General features: G+C 37.6%; 5 protein-coding genes across 8 annotated transcripts; 1 reads left to right on the forward strand and 4 right to left on the reverse strand.

The window, feature by feature from the left end:
- Positions 1-299: 299 nt before the first annotated feature.
- Positions 300-4,338, reverse strand: LOC306824134 (serum paraoxonase/arylesterase 2-like). The gene is made up of 9 exons (XM_079344139.1): positions 4,179-4,338; positions 3,964-4,034; positions 3,827-3,882; positions 2,983-3,145; positions 2,350-2,476; positions 2,006-2,209; positions 1,829-1,910; positions 1,610-1,738; positions 300-1,522 (listed from the first exon to the last, which is right to left on the reverse strand). Exons 1-9 carry the CDS (start codon positions 4,253-4,255, stop codon positions 1,361-1,363), a joined length of 1,071 nt encoding a protein of 356 aa, XP_079200265.1. The 5' UTR covers positions 4,256-4,338; the 3' UTR covers positions 300-1,360.
- Positions 4,339-5,420: 1,082 nt separating this feature from the next.
- On the reverse strand, positions 5,421-12,142 carry LOC306824705 (casein kinase II subunit alpha-like). 3 transcript variants are annotated; one of them, XM_079344952.1, is made up of 15 exons: positions 12,034-12,142; positions 11,276-11,367; positions 10,869-10,945; positions 10,575-10,703; positions 10,371-10,482; positions 10,186-10,287; positions 10,038-10,088; positions 9,866-9,925; positions 9,676-9,759; positions 9,450-9,560; positions 9,183-9,284; positions 7,583-7,683; positions 7,323-7,471; positions 7,110-7,199; positions 5,421-6,272 (listed from the first exon to the last, which is right to left on the reverse strand). In XM_079344952.1, exons 4-15 carry the CDS (start codon positions 10,673-10,675, stop codon positions 6,157-6,159), a joined length of 1,179 nt encoding a protein of 392 aa, XP_079201078.1. In that variant the 5' UTR covers positions 10,676-10,703; positions 10,869-10,945; positions 11,276-11,367; positions 12,034-12,142; the 3' UTR covers positions 5,421-6,156. The 3 variants fall into 3 exon arrangements, with proteins under 3 accessions (XP_079201078.1, XP_079201079.1, XP_079201080.1); XM_079344953.1 differs by lacking the exon at positions 12,034-12,142 and adding an exon at positions 11,770-11,949; XM_079344954.1 differs by lacking the exon at positions 10,869-10,945.
- A 986-nt stretch (positions 12,143-13,128) lies between these two features.
- LOC306824706 (uncharacterized protein) lies at positions 13,129-15,262 on the forward strand. 2 transcript variants are annotated; one of them, XM_079344955.1, is made up of 9 exons: positions 13,129-13,178; positions 13,313-13,345; positions 13,484-13,531; positions 13,705-13,752; positions 13,926-13,976; positions 14,191-14,640; positions 14,741-14,779; positions 14,904-14,972; positions 15,196-15,262. In XM_079344955.1, exons 1-8 carry the CDS (start codon positions 13,154-13,156, stop codon positions 14,960-14,962), a joined length of 753 nt encoding a protein of 250 aa, XP_079201081.1. In that variant the 5' UTR covers positions 13,129-13,153; the 3' UTR covers positions 14,963-14,972; positions 15,196-15,262. The 2 variants fall into 2 exon arrangements, with proteins under 2 accessions (XP_079201081.1, XP_079201082.1); XM_079344956.1 differs by lacking the exon at positions 13,926-13,976.
- Positions 15,263-16,010: 748 nt separating this feature from the next.
- On the reverse strand, positions 16,011-16,933 carry tyrobp (transmembrane immune signaling adaptor TYROBP). Its single transcript, XM_079344698.1, has 5 exons — positions 16,778-16,933; positions 16,680-16,700; positions 16,429-16,572; positions 16,279-16,346; positions 16,011-16,173 (listed from the first exon to the last, which is right to left on the reverse strand). The coding sequence occupies exons 1-5, from the start codon at positions 16,893-16,895 to the stop codon at positions 16,117-16,119; spliced, it is 408 nt and encodes a 135-aa protein (XP_079200824.1). The 5' UTR covers positions 16,896-16,933; the 3' UTR covers positions 16,011-16,116.
- A 2,162-nt stretch (positions 16,934-19,095) lies between these two features.
- Positions 19,096-20,769, reverse strand: hcst (hematopoietic cell signal transducer). The gene is made up of 5 exons (XM_079344662.1): positions 20,723-20,769; positions 20,226-20,297; positions 20,022-20,042; positions 19,728-19,862; positions 19,096-19,381 (listed from the first exon to the last, which is right to left on the reverse strand). Exons 2-5 carry the CDS (start codon positions 20,269-20,271, stop codon positions 19,338-19,340), a joined length of 246 nt encoding a protein of 81 aa, XP_079200788.1. The 5' UTR covers positions 20,272-20,297; positions 20,723-20,769; the 3' UTR covers positions 19,096-19,337.
- Positions 20,770-23,561: the final 2,792 nt, after the last annotated feature.

Raw genomic sequence — 23,561 nt, forward strand, 5'->3', positions numbered from 1 at the left:
CAGTATATGGTTTTTATCAGAGGTTTTTATCTTTTCACAGAACCCTAATGGAATAGTCCAAATTGGCATTGAAATTATTCCAGTGGCAATGTCTCCACTCACAGCAGATATGGACTATTGGGTGAAGTCAGAAGGCATTACACTTGATCATTTAAACCACACCTTGGGGAAAATTCCACTAAAAGCAAGGATGCTTAAAGGAATAATAAACACTAAACCTGTTAGGGTGTCATTTGTGTTTTATGAAGGATGTTTGTACTGAAAGGAGTGGAGAAGATGAAGAAAAGTAGGCAAAGGGCTGGACAGACTGGAATTTCTTGTACGCAAGATAACAAATGATGGTATTACTTGTATATCTCAGCATATACATCAGCATATATTGTCATGAACAAGTTTGACAGTTTAGATTTGTATGGCAGGATCATGTTGTATTTCAACAGTCTGGAAACACACCACAATCATTTTCAAGTGCATAATTGTTGAAGTACAAGACAAACTACAATCGTGATGACACCTCTTTTTTTTTTTTTTTTATTCAAATCAAATTTAAATCAACTGCAATTAAAAACAAATTATTTCCTAACAGTGCACATTCATAGTTGATCAGAGAAACATGATTCAAGTTGATTTTGAAAACTTCACGTTTGACGGGGGAAACGAGTATAAAGGTCGTCTGATATAATGAAACTTATTGCAAACATCAAGTAGAGCAACCCCAAAAAAACCCGAACCCCTTAATTTCTTGAAGAGGGGAAAAAGACAAATACATCAGTACTAATACGACCTTTCCACTACTTTTAACTGCATGTTTAACAGTAAAACCACAATAAAAAGAAAGAAAATATTGTATAACAGTGGTTCACAGCGGGCCCCCTTTGGCAGCCCCCCCACCCCTCACCATACACCTCAATATACACTAAACTTAGTGATTAGTGATTTTTTTTGTTAAGTTTATCTCAAACATTGGCAGCAAAAAGTACAGAAAAAACAGCCATACTAAAAGAGGGAGCAACTAGAAGTGATGCTGCAACATTAAATATGTACATTCATGACCTTCTTGTAGACGTACGTATTGTAGATGTATTTTTTAGCCTTATACTAACCTGAAAATACTTTCAATATGGAGCTAAATACCAGACCATCTATCTGTCTCCAGCTCCTCTTAGTGGATGTTTAGGCTCTTACACCAGATATTTTCCTAACCTTTTATCAGATTAAGTCTGGTAGAACAATGTGTGCTGTTACGTCCAATGTATGTCTTCATTTCATATCCTCATTGCACTGACTGACTGAAAACCTTGTGGAAAGGCTAATCTAGAGTCCCTCTTCTGTCGTTGAATTTTGTAAAACTCTTCCCTGCTTAATTCAGATCACAGCACAAGCCTTTATGGAATACAGTGCCAATGAGCAACTTTCCTGCATAGGTAGCTGCTACAGAGGAGCCCATGAGCACTTGGCCGTCATCAGCGTACACCTGAGTCACCACTGGCTGGTCAGAATGAATGTTCTGGATGCGGATGACCTACGATAACAAATTTCACAGAGATATAAAAGCATGAAAAGAGAGCTCAGGAGAAAATGGACAATCTTCAAGGTGTACTTGACAAACCTCTGATCCAGGTGGGTCGTTAGGGTCAAACATGAAAAGTTTCAATGCATTTGGGTGACAGCCCAACCACAGGTCCCCAGTTTCAGGGTCGACTTCAATGTTGTCAACCAGTGATGCAACAGCCACAGACTGGTGAGGTGGCACAAATAATGTTATTATCACAGTGTCTTGACCTTAAAGGATTACTTTAGCATGAATTATTTGGAGCAAGAAAAGTACCTTTATAGAGACCAATGAATTGTCTTCTTTCCGCTCCAGCACATGCACGTTATGGTCAAAGAGATCTGCTACATATATATGGCTATAAAGGCAAGAGAATATGAAAACTGATGTCAGTTGAAACATATTTGGCATAAATGACCATCCAGTATGCCAACCTCTGCACATCGATCTTACCTTTTGTCTGGTGAAATATTGATGCCATTTGCAAAGTAATATCCCTCTGAGACCACCTTCACATCCTCAGGGCTGTAGTACACAACATTTGTCCAAGGCTGGGCCAGGAAAGACTCCACAAAACCTTTCATGAATGGATTTGTGAAGTAGTGATCATTGCTTGCATAGAAGGATTCCGCTCCTACCGCAACAATGTCATTTACACTGGAAAGAAAAATCACAAGCTGACATCATTACAATGTTTGCTATTTTATAACAAAATTCACGTACTTATAGTTTTAAATACATCAGAACATAAGCTAGTTTTACTTTTTTTTATTATTATTATTTTAGAAATACTGTACCTGTGGAGAAGTTCATGTTTAATGGTCTTCAGATGCAAAAGGGCCAAGTCATCTTCAACAAACTGGAACAGTTCTATCTGACTACTGTGTTCAGGGTGATTGACAACAAAGAGGTTTACTGTGTCATCTGATAAAAACAGAGAAAGATTGTAAACAACAAAGAAAAAAAAGAAAAAGACAAGAAAGGGTAAGAATATGTGTGTTTAGATGTATGCATGACAAATTACTGACATCATATGAAGTTACTGGTATCAAACAGCAAACTGACTTATTGTGTATAAATTAAGTCCATGCCCTGAGTAGTGGAACAGACTTTACTAGTGCCGTGGTGCCCAAGGTGTCTACTTAGATTATCACAACAGGTTTGTCTGAATACACAAAGGTGTGTGAGTGTTCACAAACACCAAAATATAAAACCTCTTTCATAGGAAGCTGAGTTGATGATACTATTCTACACTTAAGCACAGAGTAACTAAATATTTGTTATGTATTAGTCTTTGTAGATAAACAAATAAGAGATACATCTGAATCATATTGAAAAGTATTAGAAAGTTATTGGATATGATTTGTATACCTTTTGGGTCCTATCTTATAGAAACTCGAGTGTAACTTGTATGAGAACACATTTCTTACCACTTGGATCAACGTATACACTGATGCCATGAGGGTTAAAAGACTCCAGATCAAAGTTTCTTGGCATGCGCAGCTCCACTGGCTTCATCCGGGGATCATTCACGTCAAGAACATACATCTTTCCATGCCCATCTGAGGTTGGCATGCCAGGATACTGCAGGCCCTTGAGATATCAAATACGTTTTAATCCCAAAACAAACAAAAAAAAAAAATCAAACAAACACTGCACATTGCACTATTCTAACAGTTAGTAAGAATCACCTTTGATCAGGGTAAACGGATGGGATCTTATGCCATTTTTAGTAGCACAACCTTTGTACAGGAATTGTCTTGCTGAGCAAGAACAGTAAAGACCACGCAGATAAACCAGTTCATGTGGTTGATTGAGAGTGAAGTATGTGTATGTATGTATGTGTGTGTGTGTGTGTGTGTGTGTGTGTGTGTGTGTGTGTGTGTTTGTCTCTGAAGCTATTTGGAGGGAATGTACATTAAAATACTTATTTCATTTTTGTTAAACATTTCCAAAAGAAGAATTGGTACCAGAAGGATTTGTGTGACCAAGTATTTTACAAAAAAGTTTTGATCCCAAATTCTGAATGCACAAATAGATTAATAAATCCACAGGTCAGCATAGACATTTAACTTCATATACATAGGGTCTAAAAACTGAACATCTAAAAATACACATAAACCACTTATGATCTCCATAAAGTGGGCAAAGGATACACTTTATGGCAGTTTGCTAAGATTACAGAAACACGACAGTTTTCGATTGATCTTTTCTGCCTACTGTTTGTTCAGTTACTGTGTGTTATGTTCGCCATGCCAAATGTCACATACTTACAGTGCTGATAAGGGCAAGCCCATTACCAAGGATCGTGATGTCCTCAGCGCCACGGTCTAAAAGTAGAAAAGTTGCACAGTTATTTTTCATCATGTCGCCCCTAAGTTTTCAATGCGCTGTTTTCTGGCGATGCATACCCAGGTTTTTCAGTGGGACACAGTTTGGGAGATGATTGTTGACCAGTTCCCTTGAAGCAAGGGTCCTTTTCCTGCAATGTATTCAATGCCAGCGTGTTAAGTATGCAAGTAACCAAAACACACAAACCCCCCAAAAATGTTACTTAAACATATCTCCCGCTAACATTCCGTATCCTTTTAACTTTAAAAACAGTAGAGTTGCATCAATTGTTTACCTGAAGTTGACGACCCTCTCTCCTAAAAACGCCGACAAGCCAGCTATAATAATCGAGATCCAGACCAACTTTCCCATTTTGAAGTCGTGATAGACAAATGTTTACGACAGCTTTTAAACTGGCCCACAGTTCTGCAGCCCAGGAGCGCGAGAGCGGGCGTGACTAATGATGCCTTCACTACAATAGGAAATTAGAATACAAGATTCGTAAATAATAACAGATTATACTTGATATTGCTTATTAAAGTTGCCATTTTGAATATGAGTATTTGAAACATGTCCAGCGTCAAACAAACACGGTTAAAAAAAACCCAACAACAACAAAAATACACAAAAGTAATCTTACACAAGGAAATTCCTATATGGGATGAACTCATTGGTTGTCCCAAACTCCGTGTCGTCGTGAAGAAGCAGGGCAGTGCAGCCCCAGTTTATCTCTAGATTCCTTTGTATTAAAAATGAGGAATTAAAGTTTTTGTTAAAAAATACTCCGGTTAAGGCACGTAAACACACCTTTATCTTCACCTATCTGTAAGGTTTGACGCTTAAGAAACACCTAAATATGTCATGACTCCAAATTGTAGGAGGGACTGCTCCCGGAGCCAAAGGCAAATGTGACGCTTTCCATTGTCTGCATTAGTATACTTCTTTAAGTCTGAAAAAGATAGTAAAACAGAACATCTATTAAGTGATATTTAAAGGATTGATGTAATCAGCAAAGCATTAAATATGTGTGAATAAGTGTCAATCCGTGAATGTTAATGTTCTCTTGAGTGATATTTCTGACCGTGGGCCTCTCAAACGCGGAGTATGCATTTAATCGCAGAAGTTATCTAGGGTCACATTGTGTTCTGTAGTGTTTTATAACAAGCTGGCTCATTTGCTGGCTCAAGTCTAGCATCTGCCATCATGAGTTTTTCTGCACGCGGTATCCTGTTTATTATTATTGGTGTGCCTTGAGCTGAAAATGAAATTCTTTTTGCCTGTAAAAAATGTCAAAGTTCTATTATTTCCCAGCTCTCAATACCATTTTACGCCATGGTATTTCATACTAAAAATTAAAAAAAAATCACAAAAATATGCTGAGAATGTTGAAGGACCTATATACACCTGAGTGGAGATGTGAGAGGAAGAACTCAGCTGTCTGAGTCTTTTGGTATAAACCTGCTGGTCTGCTTTAAATTCACTCACAATGCAACCAGTCAACAGATGGTATACTCAATAACATGTAGTGGCTGCAAAGCCCTGTTTAAATTGTTTATTTTTGAAGTTGTTTTGTAGGTGATGACTCCTCCCAACATAAAACAAAAAGTTACAAAATTGTCTATGTAATCAAAATCATGTGTAAGAGACTTCATAAAAAACAAACATGAACACATACATACACATATAGAAGTGAAAGTAACATAAAATTGGCAAACTATTGACCCTGTGATATTCAGCATTGGGTGCATGCAACCTGACAGTAACTGTAGAATATCTACAAAAAGTCCAATTAAAGAATTATAGCATCTAACAACTTCAAAACACCAACATCTCCTGCACATTACATCGTGTGCAACCAGCGAGCACTGTTAGGTGGGGCACACCAGATTCCTGACTCTGTCATGTGAAGTCGTGTAAAGGTTCACAGTGTAATACAGCAGGATCCCCATCAAACAGTTTCAAGCAAGACTGTATATTTGGAACATACAAAATAAATTTTATTATCCATTCTCTTCAAGTCTACATCTTATTAGAATTTCTAGACAATAGCATTGTCAAATAACACACCCAAATTAATTCTAATATGTCCTGACAGGTGCAACAGTACATTCCTGTCAAGTCCAGGTGTCAAAATATAACTGAATGTGAAAAGCAATTTAAATCTTCTTCTTTGTTATTTCTCAACATAAAAAGGGAAGCCATGGCCCGGGCCGCAGTGACGGCTAGGCAGGACATGGCCATGAGCACACGGAAACACGGGCGAGGAAGTGGCTTCAGGGTTGGGCCCCGGTGGCTGCGGGGACTTGTGTGGCCAGAGTGTTGGGAGCAGAGATGACGGGTGACCCGGCAATGTTAGCCAGTGGCTGTGAGGAGGACATTGAGGTGATTCCTGGGAGAGACAAGGGAGGGCATGAGTCATTCATTATTTGCACATCATCATCTCATAGGACAGTTTAAACTGGTATTGCTCCCTAAGAAGCACTCAGGGTAAGATGTTCATTGAAAGCCATTTATAGATGCTCCTCTTACATATTGACCACATATTTCACAACAAACACTAGCTGAAAAAAAATCTAAGCCTTAAAAAGAAAAAGACTCAGATGTTTGTTGCAAATTTCTATGCAACCTTTGCGACAGAATCCTCCTCAGGACCAGACACATTTGAGAGCTGAGATTTGACTTTCTCTGGCAGATGTGTCTGATTGTACATCTGACCTGATGCAGGTTTAACGACCCCCATCTTTACACAGACCACCAGGCTGGCTGCCTGCAGTACGAAGAGTCCTGACTAATGTATGAATGTTAAAAATTGCACACAACAAGTTCATCCACTTATCAGGCTGCTTTAAGTTCAGTTGGATGATGGAACTACTGACATGATGAGGCTACAACTGTGCAACACTTCTCTTTGATCCGGCTGTCTGTAAGTCTTTCTTGCATATTCCCCTTGAAAGAAAAGGAACTGAATGCTTTTAGACAATCACAAGTTTGCAAGACAACCCGGCGATATCAGTCAGGGTAACTTTATGCATGAGTTGAGCTCCAGGGCAACGAACAGGAAGTGGACTGGCACCTCTCCAGCGACTAGGCCAATTTCCGGACTTGGCCAGTGTAGGGACTTGAACCGCCGACCCTCCAGTTCCAAACCCAAGTCCCTACAGACTGAGCTACTGCTGTCCCATAGAACTTAAAATGTGAACAAAACTTTCTGCACAGGATGACCTACCAGCCATCATACTTGAGGAGCTGACTGGTGTGGAGCTTGCAGCCATCCCTCCAGGAGTGGCCCCTCTTCCCTGATCTTTCACGATGGGATCTGTGAAGAAAAGTGGATGGGAGCACTTCACAAACTGAACCATGTTTACACAACCTCGCCACTTTAAACTTGAGGCAGTTTACTCAGGCATCAAGTACGTGACGCTGCGGAAAACTAACTTACAGAAGTAGGGATGATCCATGGCCTCTCTGGCTGTGAGGCGGGCTTGATGGTCATAGCGCAGCAGCTTGTCCAGGAAGTCTAGAGCCTCAGTGCTGACCAGGTGCTGGTTCTCACTGTGCACAAACCTTTCCCACCTTTTGCGGGAGTGTCTGGAGAACAAACCCGGGAACCAATTATTAATGCGAGATTACAAGTCAGAAAGTTTGGTTATGATGTGTAAATCCTTTCACTCCAGTCGGAGAGTCGCAGTTCTCGTTTACCTTCCAAGAATGTCGTTGAACCGAGGATCCAACTCAATGTTGTACTTGTCAATGTAGTCGTAGAGGTCCTCAGTGCCGAGTACTTTTGCAATACGCACAAGCTGCACGTGACAAGAAACAAAATTCACATATTACACATGTTCATGTATATCAAGAGTAATGCAGTTTATAGAGGCCTTTGCAAAAAGTTGGTATATTTACAAAATAGGTTTATATGATGGAAATAGAAGAAGTTGAACTGATATACATACAACATGTTGCAATAATTAAATTTTCATTTACATATCCAACTTCTCTCTTTTTATTTATTGTTTGTTTAATCTAATGACCCAAAGAAGCAACACAGGTTTGAATTACATCTTAATTAAATATTTTAAAAAATGCACTATAAAATGTAATCTTCAAAGGTGCCTTTAGAAGCATTGTATAATATTCACGATTAACTGATGAGCCTGGGAGGTTATAAAGCGCCTCTTAAAAGGTAACTTAATGATCATCAAACTGAGTAGATGAAGTGTGGAGCCACAAGCTTTAGGTTGCAAGCTGGGTCCATCCGTCTCGTTAGTGCAGCAGAGAACCTCGGCTCAATCAGCGCTCGTGTACGTCAGTTAAAAAGCAGGGACCATAGACAGGCTCATGTGCGTGTGGACGGGCTGCATGATCAATCATTAATAAGAAATCACGATCTTGATTCACACACACACACGTGATCACATTTCTAAGGGATTGCTCCCATTTCCCTGTGCGGTCAGAAAATGCTTGCACTCACGTCAGTGTTTCCCACATTAAAGGTAATACATATTTGAAGCCAGGGTCCTCTACTTCTGCATCTGTATGCATAGAAGTTGAAATGTAAATTCAGCTGGCCGAGGTAATGTCTGCGACCCTTATCCGAACTTTTTAACAGCGAGATGTAGTAGGACAGCAGTTTTCTTCCACCTGCCTCCACTAATTGGGTGATGCCATCTAATATTCATCAGCATGTTTGACATGTTTGCAGGATCCCAAATAGATAGATACTTTATAGATCCCGAGCGAAATTCAAGTTAACACCTGCCAAGCACCAAATTCGGGTAGATTCTCCATTTGGCGGGTAGATTTCAGAGGACTATCCGCCACAGAGCTGGGTTGGTGTTTTATTAAAAATCCACGCTAAGGTCAAAGGGTTGGTTCGTCTTTTCTCCGTTCACTCGCACCACTTCTGCAGCTAACACAACGATAGAAACATCCTCTCACAGTTGCTGTAGTCTTAGCCTATGAAAGACTCTGTGAAACAGCGTGACGTCCTAACCATGAGGACTTGGGACAAACATATGGTTTCACCTCTCCAAGACACTAAACATTCCCATGATGGATTCATAAAAAGTTCATCAAGCATGTCAACCCGTATGCAATACTTGCAGAAATAAAACCACAGATTCTCCAGCAGAGCTGCTGTGTGTCCAACTACTCAGTTCAAGGACAATGTGGTTTGAAAAAGTAATAATACTAGGTATGATACATTTAAAAAAAAAAAACACAGCTCTAGACAACGCTCTTCAGTTTTCAATTTAGTGACCACATACCAAAAAGACTTCATACCAGAATAGATGGTGCATACCTGATCATAGTTGTCATGTCCGTGAAAGAAAGGCTCCTTTCTGAAGATCATGCTTGCAAGCATGCAACCTAGACTCCACATGTCCAAGCTGTAGTCATACATCTAAAAAAGATAATACACAAAAAGTAAAAAGCCTGAATTTGCATCATGGGCACATCATTTAAACAAAAACAAAAAAAATCAACATGTTCCACTTTAAAAATCCTATTGAACAACGTGTGTGTAACAGGAATGTAAAGATGTAGAGGAGCAGTATATGAGCCTCACCTGGTAGTCTACCAGCAGCTCAGGCCCTTTGAAGTACCTGGATGCCACTCTCACGTTGTATTCCTGGTTTGGGTGGTAGAACTCTGCCAAACCCCAATCGATTAAGCGAAGCTGGAGCGGGGGGAAAATGTGGTTTTTATTTTGAATGATATTTGAATTCAGTTGGCTTAGCTTGTAGCCACAACATACAAGACATACAGAAGATAGTCACTGTGTCAGACGATACCTTTCTGTGTTCATGATCAATCATGACATTGTGTGGCTTGACATCTCTGTGCATTATCCCCATACTGTGGCAGTAATCCAAGGCCTATCAGGTGGAAGGGAGAGAGAGTCAAGAGTGTACAATGGATGCTAAACCGAGTGTACCATTATGTTTCTGAGTGTGAAAAATGGAGAAACAAACTGTTTCTTACCTTTAAGATTTCATACATGTAGAACCGTATGTCAAAGTCAGAAAGGGTTTGATACAATTGCTGTAAAAAGTTAAAAAGAAAAAGAAAAAAAAGGAGTCATTTAGAGGTGGATTAACTTTTAGCATATTGAAAACAGAGCCCCCCCCCCCCAAAAAAAGGGAGGAAATCTTACCTTGAAGTCTGTGTTGTTCACATGTTCAAAGACCAGGGCAGGGGTTCGAGACTGTATATAAAAAGAGAAACAAAATGTCATGCATGTATACGTATTAATCAGTATTTCATATAAAAGTCCATTGTAGTCATAAGGAGAACAAAATTACCACAGGATCCTTGACGATATCTAACAGTGAGATGATATTAGGGCCGCCCCTAAGATTTTCCAGGATCTTTATTTCCCTCTTGATTTTCTTTTTCTTGACGGGCTGTAAGCAGATAATATTTGAATGTAAATTAAATATTCTTTATGGCTATGTTTAGTAGAAAAATGTATGAATTGATTCAATACCTTCAGTATTTTGACGACCACTTTTTCATTGTTTGTGATGTTTATGGCTTCAAACACTTCACTATATTTTCCTCTCCCTAGTTTTCTGACAAGCTGATAATCATCTTGGTTTCTAAAGAAAAAAAAAAAGAGAGAAATCCATGGTTAACAAATGTAGAGATGGCTAACCAAATAAAGCCAAAAGAAAATACACAGATAACTCACCCCCATTCAACAACATGGGACTCATAATCCCAATATTCCCGGGGTCTCTGTGTGTTTACATCAGGGTAAACTCGAGAACGGCTTGGAACAGGGCCAGACATATTCTACACAGGATCTTCTCTAAATCTCCTGGAAAAAAAAGAGAGAACATAACATTGTTTAATTGCCTAAAATAACAGCAAGACAAATCAGAGATAAAAAACTGTCATTTCACACGTGCTTGTGCATGAGGATGGCATAAAACTGAAAAATAGATGATACATGGGTAAATGTAATATAAGACTACAAAAATACCTGGGAGGTTCCCTCCAGGATAATGGTGACAGATGAATTAGAGCAGGAGCAATGGAGATGCCTTTATGGTAAAAAATCTAGACATTCAAAAATTCAAAAAGCAAAGTTAGCCAACAGCAGTCAAGCCATTGGCATTAGAGCAACCACTAACAAAGACCTAACTTAAACTATAAATAAAAATGCAATGTTCATAATTTACATGAGCATGATTTTGTTAATGGTCCAAAGTGTGTTGATCAGACAGAGAGGATTTCAAATGCATATATTTCTTATTGGAGAGCAGAAATGTGTAACTTAAAAACTGAAATAGCAGGATATGTTCTCAGTAAAATGACAAAGAAACAAACGTATACTGCATTATTGGTGCTTTTTGTGTCTACATATAATGACGTGAGAAATACAGAAACCTGAATGTTAAATGGGGGCATCCAACCAGTTTAATCAGGAGGTACAGGGCTCAATACAGTCATCACTGGGGGCTACTCCAAGGCTGTATCTCCTGTTGAAAAAAAGCCAAAAGTAGGTTGATTAAAATCAATGCTGTCAATTAGATAAACTGTGTGAGGCTAACGTATTCCAGCAACAATATAGCAAGCAGGGCTACGTGAAAATAAATGGGTTGAGGAGTAACATCTAATCAGCATTGAATCTCTCTGCAGGCAGTTTACCCGCTAACTAGTTTAATGAAAAGGTGAGTGTACGCACGAACCCTGTGTGGCCCACGGCCTAACATTAAGCTAGCACGCTAACCGGGCAGCTAGCTAGCATTAGCTCATCAACAGAGGGAAAAGCCGGTTAGAAAGTCACAACTAGCCTCGACCTCGTTACAGCAATGTAAACGTGACGTCACAAAATCAGTCTAACATTAAAAAAAACATTCATAACAGTAAGGTGGTCTTACATATTAAACACCAACCGACAAGCTTCGAAAAAGATATTTCCTAAAGCTAAAAAGTGCTAAGCTAACGTGCTAGGGGAGTGAATAGCCTGCTGGCTGGCGAGGCAACTGAACTGACAACGCCTTGAAAAAACATCAAAAAACACTTTGATCGAGCTGTGGAAGAGCGACGCGGTTGTGTAACTTGTCCCCAGGGTTTTCTGTCAGGTAAAACAATCAACAGTAGTTCACAATATACGACGATTTGTGCTTAAATAACACGATTACCTCTCAGCGTTGTTGGGACGTCAATATGGCGATGCTTGGGATCAAGAGAGCTTAGTGCGAACAGCCTCTCCTACAGGGGGCGCTCTCCCTTTTTTTTGTTTCATGTGGGGAGATTGCAGGTCCCTCTGTCACCAACAGGTTTGATAATAGTTTAAACTTTTTACCTAGATGCTTCTTGATGTGCCTTAAGTAAAAATGTGAAACATGTTTGTAACTTCAATGAAGTCTTTGTAAGACATATTTCATTAAATTCATCTATTGTCTACCTTTTGTTATTTACCCCGAGCAGATGCTGTTTGACCACCACATGATTGTTGAGGGTTAAAACAATTGTCAGTGGGCCCACATTTAGCTTAGGCTATATTCGTTAATAAAGGTAGCCTACACACAAGATCATAATTCAAGTTTGTGAAAACAATTGTCTGTCCATCACCTGGTGCATTATTGTGCCATCCATTTCAGGATGATTCTACCAAGAGAAATTTCTACAGACTAATGCTCAATAGGCCCTGTTTTAAAAAAAGCTCTTTGTGAATGTAAAATACAGGGTTCACTTTGCAAATGGACAATGGTGAAATACAGAAAACAATACATGTTCTGTGGCATCATTTGAAAGGCTGCCACAGTCATGGAAAACACCAGGGGCATTTTCCTGAAGTCTACCTGTTAATTAAAACATTTAGGATTACATATAACAGAGTCCCCCTTTCTGGGACTTTGAATGTTAAACCTTTGATTTTTATCTTGCTTTAGAATTATGAATAGACCCTTTTAAAACTCTTCCTATGGCTCAATTGTTGCTCATCTGGTTACAAGTCATGCACAGTTAAAGCCACAGAAATAGTCATTGACTGCAGCTGAATCTGATACTTTTGGCTGCAGTCTATAATTAAAGGTCAGGTCTTCTTAAAGGTGAAAACTCCCAATAAAAGCCACAGCACTCTAACTGACAAACAGTGGACACAAACAGGAGACCCAAGTCAGACATGAAGACGTAAGTTTATTTATTTTCTCAAAAACTTTTAACAATAATGTTTATCTAGCCATTACTGTAAACACTGCATAAAGTGTATTTTTCTTTTGTTTCAGCTTTATGTGTATATTTCTCCCATTTGCAAGTATGGTGGCAACAGCTCCAATAAGAGGTGCGTACACATTTTAAAAGAAAGTAACCAGTAAAATGTGTGTTTAAGCTCACCTCTCAACTTTCACCTTGCATGTTTAAGATTTATGAAACAGATAATTAAGATGACTCGTTTGTTCTTTCGTTCCTGCAAAGTGCAAAGACAAAATGTGTTAAGCTTCCTAAATGGTGAGTTCATTTCATGTGTTAATTCAGTTGATAATGTATTGATCAATGCTGAGGCCAATTTCTGCTTTTTGAAATCTGTGAGTCTGGAAATATGTACATTCAATTTCTAACATGTAATATTCATTATTGTTGTCATAGATGCACTTGACACTACTACCGCAAAGCCCATATCTGCAACAGTAACAGGTGCGTTTTTCCAATTTTGGAAAGAGAAAAGAAAAGAAACAAAAAAACATTGCAATGCATGGTGTTTGTGAAGCTTACACTTCAGGATTGACTGGGCAAAACTTTGTACACCATGTGATCATTACTGTACACAACCATCCCAGTGATTGTCCCCATTTATGTCGTATCTGCAGTAGAGAGAATCCCTTCAAGTAAACCTGGGAAAGAACAAGATTCTGCAGGTAGGTTTTTTTTTTCTTCATGTCCATTTGAAAAAAATACACACAAAGTCAGATATTATCTTTTGACATATACGTTTGTTTTTAAATCTTTATTTTTATTTTCATTGGTGTTGCACATCAGAATCCAAAGGAGGGTGAATTGAAAAAAAACAACACTTTTTTATCATTGTCAGATATGTCAGAGTCAAAATCAAGAGAGGGTTTTGACACCAGTGGACATACAGGTATTCAGGCTTTATATCATGTACACATGTGGAACATCTTTTATGTAGCCTATATAAATCCAATTTAAATATGTCAAACCCTGAAAAGGGATGCAAGTACAGGGGTTAAACAGTAATATAACCTGAAATAAGGTTAAGACTGACGTCAAAATGTTTGCAGTAATTCAAGGAACATATTGATACAGATGTTGGTCATAACCTTTTCTTTACCCAGATGTTTTCAAAGGCCCTGACAGCCATGAGGTTATGAATTCTGGGAGGAAAACAGGAGGCATAAGCAAAGACAACTCTGGGCTGATGGATGTGAGCAGCAAGCCGGTTCAAGACCAGGGGAGCAAAGAGCACACTGGACCATTCGGAGCACAGCAAGCCAGCAGAGGGCAGGTTGACCTTAACAGCCAGGAAGTACTGACAGCAGATCCGAGCAATGCTGACAATTTGTCAGAAAAAAAAAAAGTTCTCCGTCTAAGTAGAGGCCAAGTGACTGACAGTGCCAGAGAAAGCAAGACCCTCCAAAGAAAGACAGCACCAAGAGGAGTTAACAGGTTAAAGAGTATGTTACCCCAAGGCATGAGCAGGGAAGTGCTGGATCTGGATAGTTTGGAGGAGAACAATGGCAGACTAGCTCCAGTGGGCTATAGAGGCCCCCCTATAGACTACGATGGTAAGCCCATACTCTCCTCATGACGTAAACAAAACAAATCTTTCTTCTAAACATTATACTCTGAGCAAAAAACTAAACAGTCGATTTTATGTCCCTACAGAAACGAGAGAATTTCTCAGCTCTGAAACGAGTCTGATTGGTAAGACGTGGTTGTTTTTCAGCTTGTGAATTTATTTAACATTGTGTAATTACTGTGTCTACAGTACTTTGTAAAAGAACTGTCATATTTCTTAATCTCTCTCTCTTTTTTTTTTGCAATTTAGCTCCGCCAAAGCATATACCCAGTGGCTCATTTGTTCTCGCCAAGAGCCGAGCGTCCTGATCACACAAAGGTTGGTTTCCTTTCAGTCAGACAAATGTTGTGCCATAATCTATCTTCGCCCTGACTAACTTGTAATTAACAGATGACACAACATGCTGATATTTCTTTTTACTTCATAAAGCACATTTAGATTAGTTTATACACAGTTAAATGGTTTTCCGAGATCTTGAGTTGCCATTAACCTGTTTTGAATGTGAAGTTTTAAAACAAATATTTTCCCCCTCTTTTTTTAGATTCCTTTTCTTCCTCATTTTGAGTCAGGCGCCAACATCTGTTGAGTCATAGAGGGAATGGAGGCTGGCTTGAGGAATTTTTTTTCTTCCAAATTTAGATTTTTTTTCACGTCTTTTTTTGTACTGTGACCATGTGGAACAAATGTAAGACATGAGGTGGTTCTTACAATCTAATTAAATTCAAAAAAATTATTTGTCCCCGGGGGGAATTTAAAATTTTGTTTAATTTCATTTTGTTTGAATCTGGGAAAGTGGTTCAAGAGATTGATCCACTACACTGCGACATGTGGTCTGTTTTTACCTGTATAACCTGTGTGTTGTATAAATGTGCACGTAATCTCCTAAAATAAAATAGACACAAGTTTAATTTGAAGAATGCATCCTTTGCTTTAATTTAAATGTAGTTTTATTAGCTGAATACAAATATTTCTGTAAAACACATTCACATAAAACCAAAAAATGTGATACAGCAAACAACATTTTCAACAAAACAAGACAGTGAGTAACATATAAATCACTGTCATTCAAAAAGCATCTATATATCTGTGCTTAAAGTCATCATCAGGGTAAAGTCACTGTGGGAAGTCACTGAACATTACTGTCGGTTTCTCTTTGTTAATCTGTTTGGAAAGATTTAGATCTGTAATCACCGATGACCAGATACCTTACAGATTAAATGTGGAGCACATTATTGAACTCTATTTGACTTTTTAAGAAACTATCTCTAGAATTGCTCTTTGAAAATAATTACCTCACATATTTAGCTGTCAAAGCTAAATATGTACTAATACTAATAGTATTGGCAACAGTATTGGGGTAACAGTGATAATATAAAAGCAGTGTAAAACTAACATACCTTTTATAGCTTCACAAAGAAAGATACAGTGGAGACACTGACATGATATTTATAGATCCATTTTATCATTTCCTAAAGTGTTGAAGCTCACTGTACACATCTGACTGGACTCCATGTAACTCCTAGAAAACAGACAAATAACCATTTCAACTAAACAGATTATAATATTGACAGTTTTCTTCTATAACTGTTCTTGAGCTTTCAAGAAGAATTTAGCTCAGTTTTACCTGGTAGGGGGATTCTGTGACTTCATCGGCCATTTTCCTTGATACTGATGATGGTTGAGGTCTTTTTCCTGTTTCAACATTTGAGAGTCCACTTACTTCCACTTGGGATTTAACTCAAACATTAACATTACACACAAAACTGGTGCTCACCATCATGTGAATCCCACTCCCTCCTCCTGTTGTGGTGAGACGCAAAACAGAACACTGTAAAAGTGATGAGGATGGTCAAGATGATATCAGCGGCAATAATGCCCAACACGGACCCCATGTTTATTACGTAACAGGACACACAGTCTGCAAACAGACAGAGATAGAAATGTGAAGGAAAAAACAAAACACCAAACATCGTAGTGCAGCATGCCTTTAGCCACAAAGCTAAAAGGTCAAGGAAAAACACAAACCTTGCTGTGTTTCTGTAGATCCTGGAAGAAAAAGAATGAATTAAACCTCACAGTTACTATTACATCATCACTACAATTACTACAAAAATGCAACTCACCAAAAAAAGAACCCACTATACAAACAGCTTCAGACATCTTGGTGTTATTTGCTGGTGAAGGAGGAAATGAGAAGCAAAGGTTGTTGTTGTTCCCGTTAACAAGATGTTTGCTACGCATAGTGGGAGGGTTCACAGAAAAAGACCTGTCCACTGCTCTCTGTAGTGTGTGAGGACTGGCAGCCCGGATGGTGTTAGGAGGAAGAAGGTATCAACTCAGATAAGAGGAAGCTGGTGTTTCTGTTTCCTTTCTGGTATTCATGTCTCATACAAATGTAACATCGAATCATGATCAAAAATATTTTATTTAGTCTACTTTAAACACTTTTTTGATTGTACGAATGAAGCTTTCCAAGGGCTGCCAAGATAAGAAAAGGCAGTTTCATTTCACCTGCACTTTCAGCAGAAACACACAAGATTGTATCTTAACACTGCGTATGTCTTCATGACCTGTGGTTTAGTGCATGTGGTTGGCCTCAGTCACGGCTACCTATAAAATGGGCCAGTATGTATCCACTGATTCTGACTGTGAAAAGGAAAGCACAATGTTATTGGTTGTGTCAAGAAAACCTTGTTTTGCTTTCATATAGCACAAAGGTATACAGTTAGAGGGATGAAAGATAAAAGAGATTAATTGATATTTTTTGGAACATTTTTAACTTGATGTTCAAACAAATACATTATTTTAAATATCAGCAATGAAAGTTCATGAAGGAGAGGATTAAAAAGATGTTAAATAGACAAGACACACTTGACTTCTTGTTTTTGTATGTGAACGTTTTTTTCTCAACAGACTGCTACAGAAACTAGTTGCAGAGTCTTATAATTGCCTTTGAACTGTTATATAACTAGGCTGTATAGTTTTAAAAAATACAAATAGAAGAGCCATGGGCAAATGTATTTTCTTTTAAGAATGTGTTATTCTCGTCTGTTTTAAATGAAAAAACAAGTTGTAAGTATAAATGTGTTAAAAATGAAAAACTAGAAAGACTTGTAGTAAAGGTGTTAGTAATTTTGTTAGTAGTTATCCTCATGTCCAATTTGTTATAATTGAAAAGCAAGATAGTTTTAAAGGGGACACACGTTTCACCTTTTATTTAAGATCTTTTATTGTCTTGAGAATTTTGACTCCTTATACAGCTTTTTCAACAAACATGACAGTCAAAGGGTCATTTTTATCAGTGGCCATGGCTAGCTGGACTTTAATAAAAATCTTGCCATCACAGGAAATGTGATAAGCCCATTTCAGTAATACAGAAATAAAAGTTCAACACAACAGGTCCCAGAAGTGAACCTTGAGCTACTTCACAACTTAAAGGGTACATGCCAAATGGGATTCAAAACTGAATCAGCCTACTGCTGGTGTCTACTAGCAATATAATGATCATTAAATTTTGTCTAATGCCCATCGTCTGACAATGAAAAAATGTATCAGAGGAAATACAGCATTAAATTCTCAGAACAAATTTGTAAAAATGATCACCTTGGCAATTAATTTCTGGCTGATCAATTAGAGGTTTATTTGTCAATGATTAATAACTTTCTGACAGTGATAAAATACCACCTGTGCACCTGTAGAGAAGGATAAACAGACAGGATCAGGATTATCAGAGACAACAGCTTGGTCAACATTCAGTTTGTTAGCTTGAATCAGCAGACAACCGTTTAACCACAGGACCAATTTATCACAGAGTTCACATCATCTGGCCCAAATCTTATCAGGTCCTTTGCATTAGTCACTTGGCTCAGATGTCACCTTTGTAAAGTAGGACAAAGAAGATAAGAACAACTGAGAAAGGAAAACACACCTACTGAATATGACCAAAAACTCCCCACAAAAATGCTCAAGAATGGTTTCCTTTGAATAAAAAACGTGCATCAGAAGTCTTATTCTAGCCTATATATCTTGTCTTTTAAATTCATTATACTAATTTGTGACAAGTTACATATGTTCTATATTAACAATTGCCTTTAACAACTCACTGAAACCTTTTTCTAATTACTCATAAATAGATGCAGCTTTTGATGCTGAAAGGTCCCGGGTCTGTAAAATTAAGTGTTCAGAGTTTGTAACCACCTGCAGAGGGTGCTGTTGGGTGTATTTACATTACCAACATTTTTTGAAAGGATTCATAAATACTTTATTTACAAGGTTCTTGTTTGTGGTGAAGATGATTTTACTGTTGCTTTTGTAAAGTCTGAAACACTTCTACATTTTAAAGCTTCTTAAAGTATGTCCACATAGAGAGTTCAAGTACAAATGCATACGCAGTTACCAAATGTAAGAGTTCTGTCACATAGAAAAGATACCAACACAATCATTGTATTTTCCAAATTGAAAGATTTTTTAATACTCAAAACAGTTATTTATGTTTTTTTTCTGTGTTTCACTGTTACTATTATAAATCTAAAAAAAACTGAGAGGTTTCGTTTGTTAAGGACAGCGTTCTGTTTATTGCTAAATAATAAAACTGTTTACATTGTCTCTATAACGTTTTGTAATACATTTTTGTAAAAACAACAACATTTTAAAACTGAATGTTATTTCTCAAAGCACTTTGGATCAGCTCTTGCAGTTGGCCCGGACATTCATATACACTTTGTTAGCTGTGAACAGATGAAAGACAGATATTAATACATGAAAACAGATCAACTTGACTATCAAATTGTACAATTTAGAAGCTGCTAACTTCGTTCACTTCCACATTTTTACCCACGTACCATGCATTTACATTTTATATGTTGTATGTGTTGTCTGTATTTTAATGTTGCATCGAAATTAACCTACAGGTACAAATGAAGTAACATGAACCTGAACAAAAAATATGAAAATGAAGCTAGATCAAATGCAGGAACTGTAAAACCCACACAAACCAACAGGTCATTAAACCTACAGATGTAACCCTCCCTCCCCTTACACACACACAACAAGTTTACTTTTTTCAGCTCTTACCATTATCTATTCTCTGACGGCGAAGGCTGGCACACCGATAGGTGACAATGACAATGATAAGCGTCAGCACCACGTCTGCACAGACGACACCTGCTATTGTCCCCGGATCGATTCTGTAGCAAGACCCAGTGTTCTCTAACAAGCAAAGGCAGACATTTAATAAACAGTCATAAAAAAAAAACTGAGTGGGATGCAGGATGTGAACTCAAGACTGGCTGAAAAAAGTTGTTTTTTCTCTTGTAATGGTGACATTTATAAGATTGAATCTACAAGTTGTGTGTTCGTTGTGCATACCCGTTAGTGCCACAGCCAGGTCTTCAAGACAGAAAAAAGACACACAAAATAAACATTAGCAAATAAACTTTTATAATACAGGTGCCAATCTGCAACACCTCTGTCATTTCCTGTCAAGCAACACAATTATGGTTTCCTGTAAAAGACCACCTACATTTCTGTTGGTTTGCAGGGAGGAAAGAAAAGGTTTAAAATCATGCTTACTGCATAGAAAGAAGAAGACCACGTTGAAGGCTCTGTTGTTTGCCATTGCCACGTCTTCCCAGTTTTAACCTTCTAAAAGCGGAAAAGAGAGCAAAGTTCAAGTTTTACATCCCTTTAAAAATGACGAACTGAAGTTGATGCACATGCACTGTTTAAGGATTGTATTTTCTTCTTAGTTTATGCAATCACCATTAACTTTAGCATGGCAAAGCTACTCTTCTAGGGCCTAATTTCAAAATAAATCAGCAAAGGCATTTCACAAGTAGAGAGAGCAAGACATCAAAATCAAAAGAAAGATTTAAAAATGGTTCCAATACTTTGCAACTTCTTTAAAACAATTTAAAGGGATTAAGATTCATAGACATTTTAAACAAATGTTTCCCAAGATATTGTGCTTGTGTATCTTCAATCTAAAACACAAAATTGCGTCTTGACAGAACTTTGACAGTTAAAAGTTGTGTTGAGTCAAATCAGTTTAAGTTAATCTTTCCTCATACCTGCTGCTGATGTGCCGTCTGGAATCCAAAAGATGATGTGATTATGGTTTCTCATAGGTTTTTTCTTCTGAGAGCACTGACGTCAAATTTTCTTACATCCTGTGCGGGGTTGAAACCCTGTCTGTCTCTTTTTATGTCTCCTCAATGATTGTATCTGTGGTATTACTGGCTGTTTGATCAGTGACAGATTCAGAGTAACAATAGAATGCAATGGATACTAAAAATCGGTGTCGCTGTTCTCTTTATCAAGTAAAGTAATATCCTCTGTCAAAAAGTAGAGATGGAAAGAGTGGGGAACATGAGCTGGATCCTCCCCAAAGATCATCTGATGAAAGAGCATCATGGCACAACTATATGCACAAGTTTAGATAGCTAAAAGGCCACCACTGTATTCACACTCTTCAACCTGTTGACTTGTATCTTAGTGCAGTGATACATTTCTATGGCAACCAATGTTTGGTTTGATAAATCAATGTTATTCACTCCATTTTCACACAAAAAAGTTGGTCGGTCAGTTTCCAGCCTAGCTTGAAAATCCTCAAAAATGACTTTAAAAATGATCATTTCCTTGTAGCTTGTCATCATTTTCATTTCATTTTGGTCTTGTTGTTAAACAAGATTGATTTGACTTTGTGAACAGCAGATGGAGCTCTCAGTCTTTGACAAACAGCATGCGTCACAGTGTTCATCATTTTTCTTAACATACCATATTAAAAGGGGGGTATGTGGTTTGGATTCAATACACTGCCATATGTAATCTGCCAAGAGGGACCATGTGATAGGAAAGGTTTTAGCATTGTCACTTACCTTGAGCTTTCATATGAAGCCTGGGTCTGTTGGAAAAAAAAAAGGAATTGGCAATGCTGCTTTGGCTGTTGTAGAAGCTGATAGCCATAGGGTATATACATATGCAACACACACGCACACACACACACACACACACACACACACGCACACACACACACACACATATATATATATATATATGGATCCATGTTTCAAAGTCTATTGGTGAGTTAGTATGTACATATTTAATGTTCTCCTCCAGTCGTGAAAGTGGTTGAATTTCTTACTGCTCCATTTGGCGTGCTCTTTTTTTTTTTTTTTTGATGATGATGATGATTTTGTTGTTTGCACCAAACAGAGTTTTAATCGGCATTTTGCTGAATTCTGATCTTACACTGACAATTAAAGGCACTCTGATAATAAACTCTGACCCGTGCCTCTGTTGGTGACCCTCTTCTCTAGTTATGTTTCTAAAGGTATAAGAAACTATATAACATGTTATCAATGACATCATTTCCCCTGCTGAGGCTAACCTAACCAAGGAATTATACCTCATGATTGAGATGCAAAGTTTGTTGTAAGGTATTTGTATTTTCCCTGGAAATGATTCTGTGGAATCATAGACCCTCTAAGTAACACTGAAGGGATGGGATGTATTTGTCTGGCTGTATAAAAAAATCTACAAACGTTACCCAGAATAACAAACCTAAACTTTCATTGATTATGTTCACTGCCTGCCCTTTATGAAAGATTTTACTAATTATTATTTAATCCTTTGATTTGTGTTTAATGATCTAAATTTTCTATTTTCACCATGTTTATTTGGTACTTTTTACACACACACACACACACACACACACACACACACACACACACACACACACACACACACACAAAATCATTTACCCCTCTGTTTGGAGCTTTAATTTGTTTTGCTTTTTTTTTTTTTTTTAAATCTGTGTTGATAGGTAATTGATAAGTTCATGTATGCCAGTCTTAATACGAAAAGGTAAATATTTTAACAACCAATCGGTGACCAAAATAAATAAATAATAAATAATGAACAAAAAATGTTTTCAAACCTGCTCCTGCTTATGTTGATTAACTCTTACACTGTAATCAGGGTTTAATAAAGATGAAAACGATTAGATTTAGTATCATGACTCAGTGAGAACATTGAGTGATGACACATGACTTGATCAGTGCAGTCAAGGCATGCTTTCCATGGTCTTAGTCAAAGATTTTTGTGACAACATAATAAAATGTTTTTTGAGATCAGGAAAAAGTGTGTCAGAAACATTTACTTTTCCATTTGTATTATTTGATTATTTAAGTAATAAATAGATCTTTAAGTTGTAAAGCATTCCTCATCCATGAATGTATTCGTTCATATTAAATATTGATGTTAATCTTTTTTTTATATCATTTTTGTTGAAACTTTCAACAAAGTCAAAGTGTTTAGTAATTAGTTTAGTAATTGTTTCATTACACTCTCATTAGATTTCAGAGAATATAAGCGATCTTTATACTCCACAACATTTGCTTGACATAAAATAAGTTGCAATTTTCTTTAATATTTTTAACAAGCAGATATTATACTACAACGGAGAATACTACCAAACATTGCTTAATCTTAATTAGTTCAATAACTTCAATCTTGAACTGCAGCATTGGTTCCTATTCTGGGGTCAGAGTCCCCCATGGCTGAAGAGCAAATATCCCATGGGGGGATACAAGACCCTGTCTACGCTGAAATTATGAAAATGCACATGTTAACATGAATAATGAAAAAGCTGTGTAGGATACAGGATAGTCAACTCAAACATATTAGTCCTCTAAGTCAGCCACACTTGGTATTCAGGGTTTAAAGAAATCAACTAGAAAGTGAGTTCAGTTTTTGATACAAGTGGATGTTGGTAAAGGGATTAGTACCATATCCATTATTATAATAGATATAATAATAGACATGAGCTGCTTTACATAACAGGTGTTTTTACATATTTGAATACTTTAATTCGCAGTGCTTCTGTGACCTTAATAAAATAACATTTTG

This window comes from Symphodus melops (genome assembly GCF_947650265.1).
Source record: "Symphodus melops genome assembly, chromosome: 5".
Taxonomy (NCBI): Eukaryota; Metazoa; Chordata; class Actinopteri; order Labriformes; family Labridae; genus Symphodus; species Symphodus melops.

Bases quoted from the DNA above. Each gene is read 5' to 3' on its own strand.
- LOC306824134 (XM_079344139.1), bottom strand. From the start codon at position 4,255: ATGGGAAAGTTGGTCTGGATCTCGATTATTATAGCTGGCTTGTCGGCG. The intron at 3,146-3,826 runs GTAAGTATGTGA...TGATATCTCAAG, and splicing joins GGCTTGCCCTTATCAGCACT to GGCCTGCAGTATCCTGGCAT. The intron at 2,477-2,982 runs GTAAGAAATGTG...TGTTTTTATCAG, and splicing joins TGTATACGTTGATCCAAGTG to ATGACACAGTAAACCTCTTT.
- LOC306824705 (XM_079344954.1), bottom strand. From the start codon at position 10,675: ATGTCTGGCCCTGTTCCAAGCCGTTCTCGAGTTTACCCTGATGTAAAC. The intron at 10,089-10,185 runs GTAATTTTGTTC...TTTTATATACAG, and splicing joins ATATCGTCAAGGATCCTGTG to TCTCGAACCCCTGCCCTGGT. The intron at 9,285-9,449 runs GTGAGGCTCATA...TATCTTTTTTAG, and splicing joins AGCTGCTGGTAGACTACCAG to ATGTATGACTACAGCTTGGA.
- LOC306824706 (XM_079344955.1), top strand. From the start codon at position 13,154: ATGGTGGCAACAGCTCCAATAAGAG. The intron at 13,532-13,704 runs GTGCGTTTTTCC...TCGTATCTGCAG, and splicing joins CATATCTGCAACAGTAACAG to TAGAGAGAATCCCTTCAAGT. The intron at 13,753-13,925 runs GTAGGTTTTTTT...TATCATTGTCAG, and splicing joins GAAAGAACAAGATTCTGCAG to ATATGTCAGAGTCAAAATCA.
- tyrobp (XM_079344698.1), bottom strand. From the start codon at position 16,895: ATGCGTAGCAAACATCTTGTTAACGGGAACAACAACAACCTTTGCTTC. The intron at 16,347-16,428 runs GTGAGCACCAGT...ATGTTGAAACAG, and splicing joins GGAGTGGGATTCACATGATG to GAAAAAGACCTCAACCATCA. The intron at 16,174-16,278 runs GTAAAACTGAGC...TCTGTTTTCTAG, and splicing joins TCACAGAATCCCCCTACCAG to GAGTTACATGGAGTCCAGTC.
- hcst (XM_079344662.1), bottom strand. From the start codon at position 20,271: ATGGCAAACAACAGAGCCTTCAACGTGGTCTTCTTCTTTCTATGCA. The intron at 20,043-20,225 runs GTAAGCATGATT...TCTGTCTTGAAG, and splicing joins GGTCTTCTTCTTTCTATGCA to ACCTGGCTGTGGCACTAACG. The intron at 19,863-20,021 runs GTATGCACAACG...TTTGCTTGTTAG, and splicing joins CCTGGCTGTGGCACTAACGG to AGAACACTGGGTCTTGCTAC.